Source organism: Canis aureus, chromosome 15 (genome assembly GCF_053574225.1).
Source record: "Canis aureus isolate CA01 chromosome 15, VMU_Caureus_v.1.0, whole genome shotgun sequence".
Classification (NCBI taxonomy): Eukaryota; Metazoa; Chordata; class Mammalia; order Carnivora; family Canidae; genus Canis; species Canis aureus.
In genome coordinates, this window is record NC_135625.1 from 8,331,775 (window position 1) to 8,343,547 (window position 11,773).

The window sequence follows — 11,773 nt, forward strand, 5'->3', positions numbered from 1 at the left end:
AGATCATGACCTGAGCTGAAGGCAGATGCTTAACTGACTGAGCCACCCTGGTGCCCCGATTTGGCTTGGAAAGTTTTAAGGTGGGAGCCCAACTGTATCATTTGCTTTTTCTGAATCTATTAGGATGTTCATATTTTTTATTTTTTCTGTTTGTATAATAAATTAAATCCATTGATTTTATAATAGTAATTCTTTGTTCCTTTCATTCCGTGGTCATATCATTATTTAAATATATTGCTGGATTCAGTTTGCTAATGTTTTAACATTTTTTCCCTCTTTGCTAATAAAATACGTTAGTCTGTAATTTTATGTCCATATTATGTTTTGTCAGATTTTAATATTAAAATTATGTTGGCTCACTGTAGCAATATAGTGAGCCTCTTTTTTTTTTCTTTTGTCTTTTTCTTCTCCAGGAAAGCTTACATACAATTGGTGAAATATTCTCTTTAAATATGAATAATTAATAAGACAAGCCATATGTGAATAGAATTTTAGTTTAAAATTCAATTTTTAAAAACTATACAGCAAAGTTTTCATTTTTTTTACTATTTTTACTTAAGATTGGTTTTCAAACAACTTCTATAATTTAATTATAAGTTTATTATTATAAAAGTTGCTCTAAAATACTCTGTTTTGAAATGTCTACAGAACTTAAAGTGAATTTCCAATTTTTATTCTTGATATTAGCATGTTTCCTTTCATTTATTCTTAATTAATCCTGCTGTGTTTTTGATGTTTTGTGTGTGTGTGTGTGCGTGTGCGTGTGTTTAAGCAATTTTTAAAAATATTTATTTTGTAATGTACCCCTAGTCCAAAGTAACTATGTTTTAAAAATTGAGGGCCAAAAAACTTACAAGAATCTATTCAGTTCAACCTAAAAACAATGATACCTGGAAAATACTCCATACTAATAAGTCTGGCCTAAGAGGTTAAGATTCTAAGGCATTCCTAAATCATGGTGCTCTGAAAAATATATGCGTTTCTGCTGGTATTGTGTGATATTTTTGTTTGTTTCCAATTTAACCCTTTAAATGAATAATTTATTCCTTTGCAGATTTCCTTATTGTATGTTTCTTTCTATATACTTAGTTATTGTCTCTGTCATCATAAGTAGCTTTCTTTCTTTAGGCTTACTTATGCACTTTTACCTGTTCTTTTTTTTTTTCTTTTTATTATTAGCCCTTAATTTCTTTCTTTCTTTTTTTAATAAAATAATTTTTATTGGAGTTCAATTTACCAACATACAGAATAACACCCAGTGCTCATCCCGTCAAGTGTCCCCCTCAGTGCCCGTCACCCACTCACCCTCACCCCCCGCCCTCCTCCCCTTCCACCACCCCCAGTTCGTTTCCCAGAGTTAGGAGTCTTTATGTTCTGTCTCCCTTTCTGATATTTCCCACACATTTCTTCTCCCTTCCCTTATATTCCCTTTCACTATTATTTATTTTCCCCAAATGAATGAGAACATACACTGTTTGTCCTTCTCTGATTGACTTACTTCACTCAGCATAATACCCTCCAGTTCCATCCACGTTGAAGCAAATGGTGGGTATTTGTCGTTTCTAATGGCTGAGGAATATTCCATTGTATACAGAGACCACAGCTTCTTTATCCACTCATCTTTCAATGGACACTGAGCCTCCTTCCACAGTTTGGCTATTGTGGACATTGCTGCTAGAAACATTGGGGTGCAGGTGTCCCGGCGTTTCCCTGCATCTGTATCTTTGGGGTAAATCCCCAGCAGTGCAATTGCTGGGTCTTAGGGCAGTTCTATTTTTAACTATTTGAGGAACCTCCACAGTTTTCCAGAGTGGCTGCACCAGGTCACGTTCCCACCAACAGTGCAGGAGGGTTCCCCTTTCTCCACATCCTCTCCAAATTTGTGGTTTCCTGTCTTGTTAATTTCCCCCATTCTCACTGGTGTGAGGTGGTATCTCATGGTGGTTTTGATTTGTATTTCCCTGATGGCAAGTGATGCAGAGCATTTTCTCATGTGCGTGTTGGCCATGTCTATGTCTTCCGCTGTTAGATTTCTGTTTAAGTCTGTTGCCCATTTCATGATTGGATTGTTTGTTTCTTTGCTGTTGAGTTTAAGAAGTTCTTTATAGATCTTGGAAACTAGCCCTTTATCTGATACGTCTTTTGCAAATATCTTCTCCCATTCTGTAGGTTGTCTTTTAGTTTTGTTGACTGTTTCTTTGCTATGCAAAAGCTTCTTATCTTGATGAAGTCCCAATAGTTCATTTTTGCTTTTGTTTCCCTTGCCTTCATGGATGTATCTTGCAAGAAGTTGCCATGGCCAAGTTCAAAAAGGGTGTTGCTGTGTTCTCCTCTAGGATTTTGATGGAATCTTGTCTCACATTTAGATCTTTCATCCATTTTGAGTTTATCTTTGTGTCTGGTGGAAGAGAGTGGTCTAGTTTCTTTCTTCTGCATGTGGATGTCCAATTTTCCCAGCACCATTTACTGAAGAGACTGTCTTTTTTCCAGTGGATAGTCTTCCCTCCTTTGTCGAATATTAGTTGACCTTAAAGTCGAGGGCCCACTTCTGGATTCTCTATTCTGTTCCATTGATCTATGTGTCTTTTTTTGTGCCAGGACCACACTGTCTTGATGACCACAGCTTTGTAGTACAACCTGAAATCTGGCATTGTGATGCCCCCAGCTATGGTTTTCTTTTTCAATAAATCCCTGGGTATTCGAAGTCTTTTCTGATTCCACACTAATCTTAAGATAATTTGTTCCAACTCTCTGAAGAAAGTCCATGGTATTTTAATAAGGATTGCATTGAATGTGTAAATTGCCCTGGGTAGCATTGACATTTTCACAATATTAATTCTTCCAATCCATGGGCATGGAGTATATTTCCATCTCTTTGTGTCTTCCTCAATTTCTTTCAGAAGTGTTCTGTGGTTTTTCAGGTATAGATCCTTTACCCCTTTGGTTAGGTTGATTCCTAGATATCTTATGCTTTTGGGTGCAATTGTAAATGGGATTGACTCCTTAATTTCTCTTTCTTCAGACTTATTGTTAGTGTATACAAATGCCACTGACTTTGGGCATTGATTTTGTATCCTGCCACACTGCCAAATTGCTGTACGAGTTCTAGCAATCTTGGGGTGGAGGCTTTTGGGTTTTCTATGTACAGTATCATGTCATCTGGGAAGAGGGAGAGTTTGACTTCTTCTTTGCCAATTTGAATGCCTTTTATTTATTTTTGTTGCCTGATTGCTGAAGCCAGGACTTCTAGTACTATATTGAATAGCAGTGGTGAGAGTGGACAACCCTGTCTCATTCCTGATCTTAGGGGAAAGGCTCCCAGTGTTTCCCCATTGAGAATGACATTTGTTTGGGTTTTTCGTAGATGGCTTTTAAGATGCTGAGGAATGGTCCCTCTATCCCTACACTCTGAAGAGTTTTGATCGGGAATGGATGCTATATTTTGTCAAATCCTTTCTCTGCATCTATTGAAAGGATCATACGGTTCTTGTTTTTTCTCTTGATGATCTGATCAATCACACTGATTGCTTTACGAGTGTTGAACCAGCCTTGCATCCCGGGGATAAATCCCACTTGGTCATGGTGAATAATCTTCTTAATGTATTTTTGGATCCTATTGGCTGGTATCTCGTTGAGAATGTTTGCATCTGTGTTCCTCAGGGATATTGGTCTCTAATTCTCCTTTTTGGTGGGGTCTTGGTCTGGTTTTGGAATTAAGGTGATGCTGGCCTCATAGAGGAAGTTTGGAAGTACTCCATCTTTTTCTGTCTTTTAAACAGCTGTAGTAGAATAGGTACAGTCTCTTCTTTAAGCGTTTGATAGAATTCCCCAGGGAAGCCATCTGGACCTGGACTTTTTGTGTCTTGGGAGGTTTACGATGACTGCTTCAATTTCCTCCCTGGTTATCGGCCTGTTCAGGTTTTCTATTTCTTCCTGTTCCAGTTTTGGTAGTTTGTGGTTCTCCAGAAATCTGTCCATTTCTTCTAGATTGCCTAATTTATTGGCGTATAGCTGCTCATAATAAGTTTTAAAAATTGTTTGCATTTCCTTGGTGTTGGTGCTGATCTCTCCTTTCTCATTCATGATTTTATTAATTTGAGTCTTTTCTGTCTTCTTTTTAATAAGGCTGGCTAATGGTTTATCTATCTTATTAATTCTTTCAAAGAACCATCTCCTGGTTTTGTTGATCTGTTCCACAGTTCTTCTGGTCTCCATTTCATTGAGTTCTGCTCGAATCTTTATTAACTCTCTTCTTCTGCGGGGTGTAGGATCTATTTGCTGTTCTGTCTCCAGCTCCTTTAAGTGCAAGGTTAGCTTTCGTATTTGGGTTCCCTCCAGTTTTTCAATGGATGCTTGTATTGCGATGTATTTCCCCCTCAGGACTGCTTTTGCTGCATCCCAAAGATTCTCATTAGTTTCCATGAATCTTTTAAATTCTTCTCTGATTTCCTGGTTGACCCTTTCATCTTTTAGCAGGATGGTCCTTAACCTCCACGTTTGAAATTCTTCCAAACTTCTTCTTGTGATATAGTTCTAGTTTCAAAGCATTATGGTCTGAAACTATGTAGGGGACAATCCCAATCTTTTAGTATCCGTTAAGACCTGATGTGTGACCCAATATGTGGTCTATTCTGGAGAAAGCTCCATGTGCACTTGAGAAGAACGTGTATTCAGCTGCATTTGGATGTAAAGTTCTGTAACTATCTGTGAAATCCATCTGGTCCAGTGAAGCATTTAAAGCTCTTGTTTCTTTGGAGATGTTGTGCTTAGAAGACCTGTCAATTGTAGAAAGTGCTATATTCCAGTCAGCAAGTATAAGTGTTTTATTATTTAAGTATGTCTTAACTTTGGTTATTAATTGACTGATATACTTGGCGGCTTCCACATTCGGGGCATAAATATTCATGATTGTTAGGTCCTCTTGTTGGATAGATCCGTTTAGTATGATATAGTGTCCCTCTTCGTCTCTCACTACAGTCTTTGGGACACACTTTAATTTCTCTGATATAAGGATGGCTACCCCTGCTTTCTTTTGAGGACCATTTGAATGGTCCATGGTTCTCCAACCTTTTATTTTCAGGCTGTAGGTGTCCTTTTGTCCAAAATGAGTCTCTTGAAGACAGCAAATAGATGGGTCTTGCTTTTTTATCCAGTCTGAAACCCTGCACCTTCTGATGGGGTCATTAAGCCCATTCACGTTCAGAGTTACTATTGAAAGATACGGATTTAGTGTCATCATGATACCTATTCAGTCCCTGTTTTTGTGGATTGTTCCCTTGGACTTCCTCTTTCTTTTACAGGGTCCCCCTTAATATTTCTGGCAGAGCCAGCTTGGTGGTCACATATTCTTTCAGTTTCTGCCTATCTTGGAAGCTCTTTATCTCTCCTGCTATTCTGAATGAGAGCCTTGCTGGATAAAGTATTCTTGGCTGCAGGTTCTTTTCATTTAGGACCCTGACTATATCCTGCTGACGCTTTCTCACCTGCCAGGTCTCTGTGGAGAGGTCTGCTGTTGTCCTAATGCTTCTCCCCATAAAAGTTAGTGATTTCTTATCTCTTGCTGCTTTAAGGATCTTCTCTTTATGTTTGGAATTTGCAAAGCTTCACTATTAAATGTCGAGGTGTTGACGATTTTTATTGATTTTGGGGGGGGGATCTCTCTATCTCCTGGATCTGAATGCCTATTACCCTCCCCCAGTTAGGGAAGTTCTCAGCTATGATTTGTTCAAATACAGTATCTGGACCTCTGTCCCTTGCGGCGTCCTCAGGAACCCCAATTAAACATAGATTTTTCCTTCTGAGGCTGTGATTTATTTCCCTTAACCTATCCTCATGGTCTTTTAATTGTCTTTCTATTTTTTTCTCAGTTTCCATACTTGCCATCAACTTGTCTTCTATGTCACTCACTCGTTCTTCTACCTCGTTAACCCTTGTCATTAGGACCTCCAGTTTAGATTGCATCTCATTTAATTGATTTTTAATTTTGGCCTGATTAGATCTAAATTCTGCAGTCATGAAGTCTCTTGAATCCTTTATGCTTTTTTCTAGAGCCACCAGTAGTTGTATAATAGTGCTTCTGAATTGGCTTTCTGACATTGAATTGTATTCGAAATTTTGTAACTCTGTGGGAGAGAGGACTGTTTCTGATTTTTAGTATTGAGGTGAGTTTTTCCTTCTAGTCAGTTTGCTCAGTGCAGAGTGGCCAACAACATGTTGTACTGGAAAAAGGAGAAAAAGGGGGAAAAAAAAGAAGAAATAAAAAAGAATAAAAAAGGGGGTGGGGAAACAACAGAAACAAACAGAAAAGAAAAAACAAGGGGAGTATCCTCTGATTCCATATACTGTAAATCCCTTGACTTCCCCTGGAACTTTCCAGGCTGCTTGGTCAATAACTTGTTTTTCCTCTGACCTTCGAGGGAAAGCTGGTCTTCTGGGGGAGGGGCCTGCTGTGCTGATTCTCAGGTGTGTGCACCTGGGGGAGCTGCCCAGCCCTCTACCAGGTCTACAATTCAGTGGGATTCTTTATCCTGTGAGGCCGCTGCTCAGGCCCAGGTACAGGGTGACACCAGGAGGGACAACCACAGTAGCGGTGGCCAGCTGTCCAGCTCTGGAGTCAGCTCCCACAGTAACTACTGCAGCTCCCAATGTGCAGGGGTCTGGGTGCTCCGGGGTAGGGGCACGATCTGCACAGCTCGGGGCCACCCGGTGGCAGGAGAGACCTGGCTGTCCTTTGTCCTCCCGGCCTCTGCCTGTGCTGGGGGAGCCCCAGATCCTCGGCTGTGTCTCCCAGTGCCCTGGGCTCTGGGGCCTCTGACACTGTGAATGGACCTAAAGTACCACGATGTGTAATTTAAAAGCATGAGTCAATTTTGTGTGAAGTTAACTTATCCTTTATTGCAATAAAACTCTATAAGCTATTATACAGGTTAAAGAAAAACTCAAAAAATAGAAACAGTGAAATAACAGGGGAGGGCAAGCCTCTGTTGGGCTGCAGCCATCACGAGCCCCGCGGTGGGAGCTGGGGCGGGCCCCCGAGGTGGTCAGGGGGCTGCTAACGGATCGAAGCAGGTTGTTCCGGAGGCAGGTTGCAGGTCTGGCCCTCTGGGGACCCCGATTGCAGGCACCAGGGCCTACTCTTCCGGGGTGGCCATGGAAGCAGGTGGCTCCTCCTCATCGGGGCAGGGAACCATAGGTTCGACCAGCACGTGCACCACCTTCACCTCAGGATCCAGCATCTCTGCCTTGACCAAGTCCTCATCTCCAGCAGCCACTATCCCTTCAGACCCGGAACCTTCCCCAGGCTCCACAGTTGGAGCTGGGGCGGGCTCCTCGGGTGGTTCAACAGGTTGCTCCATCCCCGAGGCCAGTTGCTCCATCGAGTTAGGAGGTGGCTGGGGCACATCCACGACCTCCAGAGCAGGGGGTGGCGCCTGCTCCTCCTCCAGGGCTCCCAGGGGTGCAGGGGGCTCCTGCAGGGCAGCAGTGACCACTATCTGCAGGGGCTTTGCCTCCCCAGCAGGCGGCTCATCGCAGGCCAAGCCCTCAGCCCCAGCAGCCAGGCCCCACGGGGCAGCAGGCCCCACGGTCGGAGCTGGGGTGCGCTCCAGAGTGGGTTCAGGGTGTTTTCCTCGGGCCGAAGCTGTAGATCCAAGAAGACAAAGTATCACCACCAGGACAGACTGTCCACGTCCCTCCCAAATCAAGGCCACTCTTCCCACCACTCGACGTGTGTGAGGGCAAGAGCCCTGAGAGGTGTCCCCAGGCTGCAGCCCATGGGGTGGGGTGTGAGCCCACCCCCTGCTCCTGGTCCAGCAGCAAGGAGGCTGGATCTGCAGCCCCCCCCATCCCCAGCTTGGCCACCCCCAGTCCTCCTCACCCCCAGCCTCTCGCTCTGCTGCATGGAGGCGTCTGAATTGCCTCAGGTGACGCAGGGCCCGGAGATGCGCATCTGTGCCTGGCATGTGCTGTCTTAGTATTTGGAGGAGTTTTATAAGGGAGGGAAATTCTGGGAACTGATGAAAGTCGTCCCCATAATAATTCAACCATATTTCCATCATGAAGGACATGGCCCTGGGGAGGGACAGGCGGGAACAGGCATCAGAAGACAGGGCTCTGTCACATGCAGGTGTCCCAGGGAAGCCCTGCAGGACCCGGCCTTCCGCACAGGGTGTCCGAGACCAGTCCTGCTCCTCGTCCCCCTGCCACCTGGTGGTCCTGCCTGCCACAGGCCTGCTCCCCGAGGAGGGGCTGGGATGCAACCTCTGTGTGGGGAGCCCAGGCCCAGCGGGGTGACCATCAGCATCTCTCCTGGGGAAGCAGGGCTCCCTCCTCAGCCTGGTCCCTGCCCACCTGCCCCTTAAGTCCACCGGCAGGCATCAGGGGACGGGGGGCGTCTGGCCTGTCATTGCCCTCACTGCACACACTGTTGCTCTGGGAAGCTCCAAGGCAGGAGGGCTCGGGCTCTGTGTCCTGCCAGGCCTTGCCAGGAGCCACCCGGGACCGCCACCTTCATTCCTGTGTCTCTGTGCTGCCTCCCTCCCGAAGGGCCCCCGGGGGTGTCCTTCCACTGACTCTAATCTCCCTTCTCCCACGGGGCGGGGGCCGCCTGGTCCAGGAGCCCTCACCGGCCCTCCTGAGCACCTGCTGTTCCCCCGGGTCCAGGTGCCACCAGACTGGGGAGTACGATGCTCCCCACCCCCTCTGCTCTGGGCTCCAGGTGTGGGGCAGAGAGAGGGTTGGGGGGGCATGGAGAAGGTCTCCCTGAGGGGTCTCAGTGCCTCCCACCAAGCCCACACCCCATCCACCGCTCTCCTTTGCTCTTTTCCAGAAGGGGCATTAGACCTTTTCCCTGTCACGGGAATTGCAGATGTGTGGGGTGAGGGGGCAGCCCCCCCACGGCCCCACAGCCCCTTCGCTGCCCTCCAGGAGAGGGAAGGCCCTCCTGCAGGAGACGGAGTCACTCACAGTTTCCAGCACTGCAGGACCACATCGTTGTTACCCCACGCATCTGCGATGCACCCATACCTAGAGGAAAACAGGGACATCCCATGAATCGTCCTGTGGACGCGACCTCTCATCATAGGGGCTTCACCCTCTGACCCCGACTAGGCCGGAGCCCCGGGGGCCGTCAGCTTTGTGCGTGGGGCCACGGGCAGCTCCCGGAGAAGTGCCCGCACCTGCTGGGGCCTCCTGAAGGCTTGAGCATGAAAGGGCTCTGGCCAGGCCCATGGCCCATATCCTAGTGGGCTTGGGGGGTCCCGGGGTTCCCCTGTCTGGCTGCCCCAGGACACAGACCCCCGATGGACTCTCAAACCTCCCTTTCAATGGGGAAACAGGCCGCTCAGGACCCTGGTGATGGGAGGGAGGGGAGGAGGCACAGGCCTGGTCACGGGGGAGGAGGACGGCTGCTGAGCACAGGCACAGCCCCTCTAGCTGACCCGCCACAGGCCAGGCCCCGGGGCTGCCCTCCAGGACCCCGCTATGCCCTGGGGGACCCTGCTCCAGGCGGGGGCGCAGCCCGAGGCCGGGAAGCTCACACCATCCCCAGCCTCCCCAGCAGCAGGTGGCCCAGCCCTGGGCTGCGGAGGGGCAGGTGCTCACTCGGTGAACAGCAGGTCCAGCACCTCGTCCGTGGTGGCGAATTGATGGTAATCTTCCAGGAAGCTGAGGACGTAGATGACGTCCCTGCGCTGCAAGGCGAGCAGCAGTTGTCGGACTTTGTGCTCCAGCAGCTCCGTCCGGGTGAGCTTGGTCAGGATGATCTGATGCCCTTTCCCGGCCGCGGCCCCTGCACCCTGAGGTGGGACAGAGGGGACGTGCAGCCTGCAGGGAGCCACCCGGAGACCTGGGATCCCGCCCCGGCAGGCCCTGCGCTGGGGCCCCGTGGGCTTGAGGAGCTGGGGCTCCCTCTCCCACTCAAGCTCCCTGCCTGTCTCTTACACAAACAGGACCAACTATGCAATAAAGAAACAATCTCAGAGGATAAATGTTCAAAATATTTGGATCAGTACAAGGACCTCCAGAGACACAGACAGAGAGACCGAGAGAGGCAGCCACACAGACGGAGGGAGAAGCAGCCCGTGCAGGGAGCCCAGGCGGGGCTCGATCCCAGGCCTCGGAGATCAGGCCTGGGGGAAGGCAGGCGCTAACCGCCGGGCGACCAGGCCTCCCCTGAGGGCTCTATTCTGATGTTCCCACACATCTGTGCGCAGGGACTCTGCATCTGGCCCAGGCAGGGGCAGGGCCATGGGGGCAGGTGTGGGGAGGAGGGGATCCAGACTCATGTGGGAGCAGGAGTGTCGGGGGGCCCAGGGGGTAGCAGGCTGGCTTCTGGGACCCGGTGCCCTTCCTGCCGCATCGGGGCCCGGGTGTCGGGGGGCCCAGCCCCTGCACTCACCCTGAGCCCGCGCTGGCCTCTGTTAGCTGTGCAGGGCACCTCCCTGCTCCTGGAGGCGGTGGGGCAGATGACCCCTTCCTCCCGCTCGCGCCCCACGTCCCGGGTGGAGCTCTGTGGAGACAGTGCCCGGCAGACAGGCAGGAGGCCTCAGCACCCGGTCTGGCCCCCTCGCCTGGGCCGCACCCCCAGCTGCCTCCACCCAGACACCCCACAGTGCAGGCGGCACCCACCACCCCCGGGGACAGCAAAGGGATGCGGCTGCAGGGCCTCACAGTGACTCTGGGGCGGGTAGAGGACCTCAGGAACCCTGTTTCCCCCCTGCCCACCGTGACATCAGGGTGACCCTGAAGGGATCCCCGGGGAACCTGCCGCCCTGCAGCGTCCCCCAGCCTGCATGTGACCTGCCCACACATCCCTGGTTCCCTGAACCTGAGGAGGAAGGAATGGGGCTCGCAGGATGGTGGCACTGGGGGCCTGGCCTGGCCTGCGCTGTGTTACCTGACGGCGCCTCCTGATCACCGCCCTGACGCCTTGGTACCTATGCTGGAGCCACTGCCTACAGCATAGGAACAAGCCGCACCCCTGGGGTTCCTGGGAGCCAGAGCCCCCAGACGTGGGCCGGCAGCAAGAGAACATCTTCTAGTAGCAGATGTCTCCAGCCAAGTGAGCCTGAGCTGGGGCTGCACTGGATGCGGGTGCCTGGTTACGGGGTTCCGAGTTCTGTTGGGCTCTGTGACACGGCAGTGACCTCACTTCCTGGGACCCCCTCCCTGACCCACTCCTGGAGGAAGCTGCAGGGGCAGTGCTCGTGCTGCCGATGCCCCCCTCCCTGTAGGCAATGGCCTGTGCACACAGTGACACAACCACACCCCTGTCCACAGGCCCCAGGGAAGGACTGTGTGCACCCAGGGCCCCAGCTTGGACACACACCTGGGTTCAGACACGACTGTCCAGTCTTCCCCGGTTTGACCCTGGAGAAGCCGTTGTGCCCGTCGGGGATGGTCTGCATCTTGCCTGTGGGATAGGGAGTATCCTAGCGGGTGCTTCCCCCAGACGTCCCAGGCCACTGAGGCCTCATATCTATGACCTTGGAGGCGGGTGTCACCTGCAGGACATACCTCCACCCACACGTTCTTCCTTGGTGTGTACATGCGTCCAGGCCCACGAGGTCCTGTGTGCACAGGACTAACACACTAGTGTTACCTATATGGCAGGGCTGTTTACCTGTAAAATACTGCAAAAAACTACCTATTACAATGTCTGCTATTTATTGCTGTCACCAGTGATGTTGATGATAAGAGTCTTTTAAAAAGATACTTTTATTTTAAGATTATACTTTATTATACAGCTCTAAAGCCACACATGTTTTAAAATCCT

General features: G+C 49.5%; 1 protein-coding gene across 1 annotated transcript; it reads right to left on the reverse strand.

The window, feature by feature from the left end:
- Window positions 1–6,867: 6,867 nt before the first annotated feature.
- Window positions 6,868–11,405, reverse strand: LOC144284106 (uncharacterized). The gene is made up of 5 exons (XM_077848460.1): window positions 11,327–11,405; window positions 9,601–9,787; window positions 8,965–9,024; window positions 7,877–8,070; window positions 6,868–7,639 (listed from the first exon to the last, which is right to left on the reverse strand). Exons 1-5 carry the CDS (start codon window positions 11,403–11,405, stop codon window positions 7,131–7,133), a joined length of 1,029 nt encoding a protein of 342 aa, XP_077704586.1. The 3' UTR covers window positions 6,868–7,130.
- Window positions 11,406–11,773: the final 368 nt, after the last annotated feature.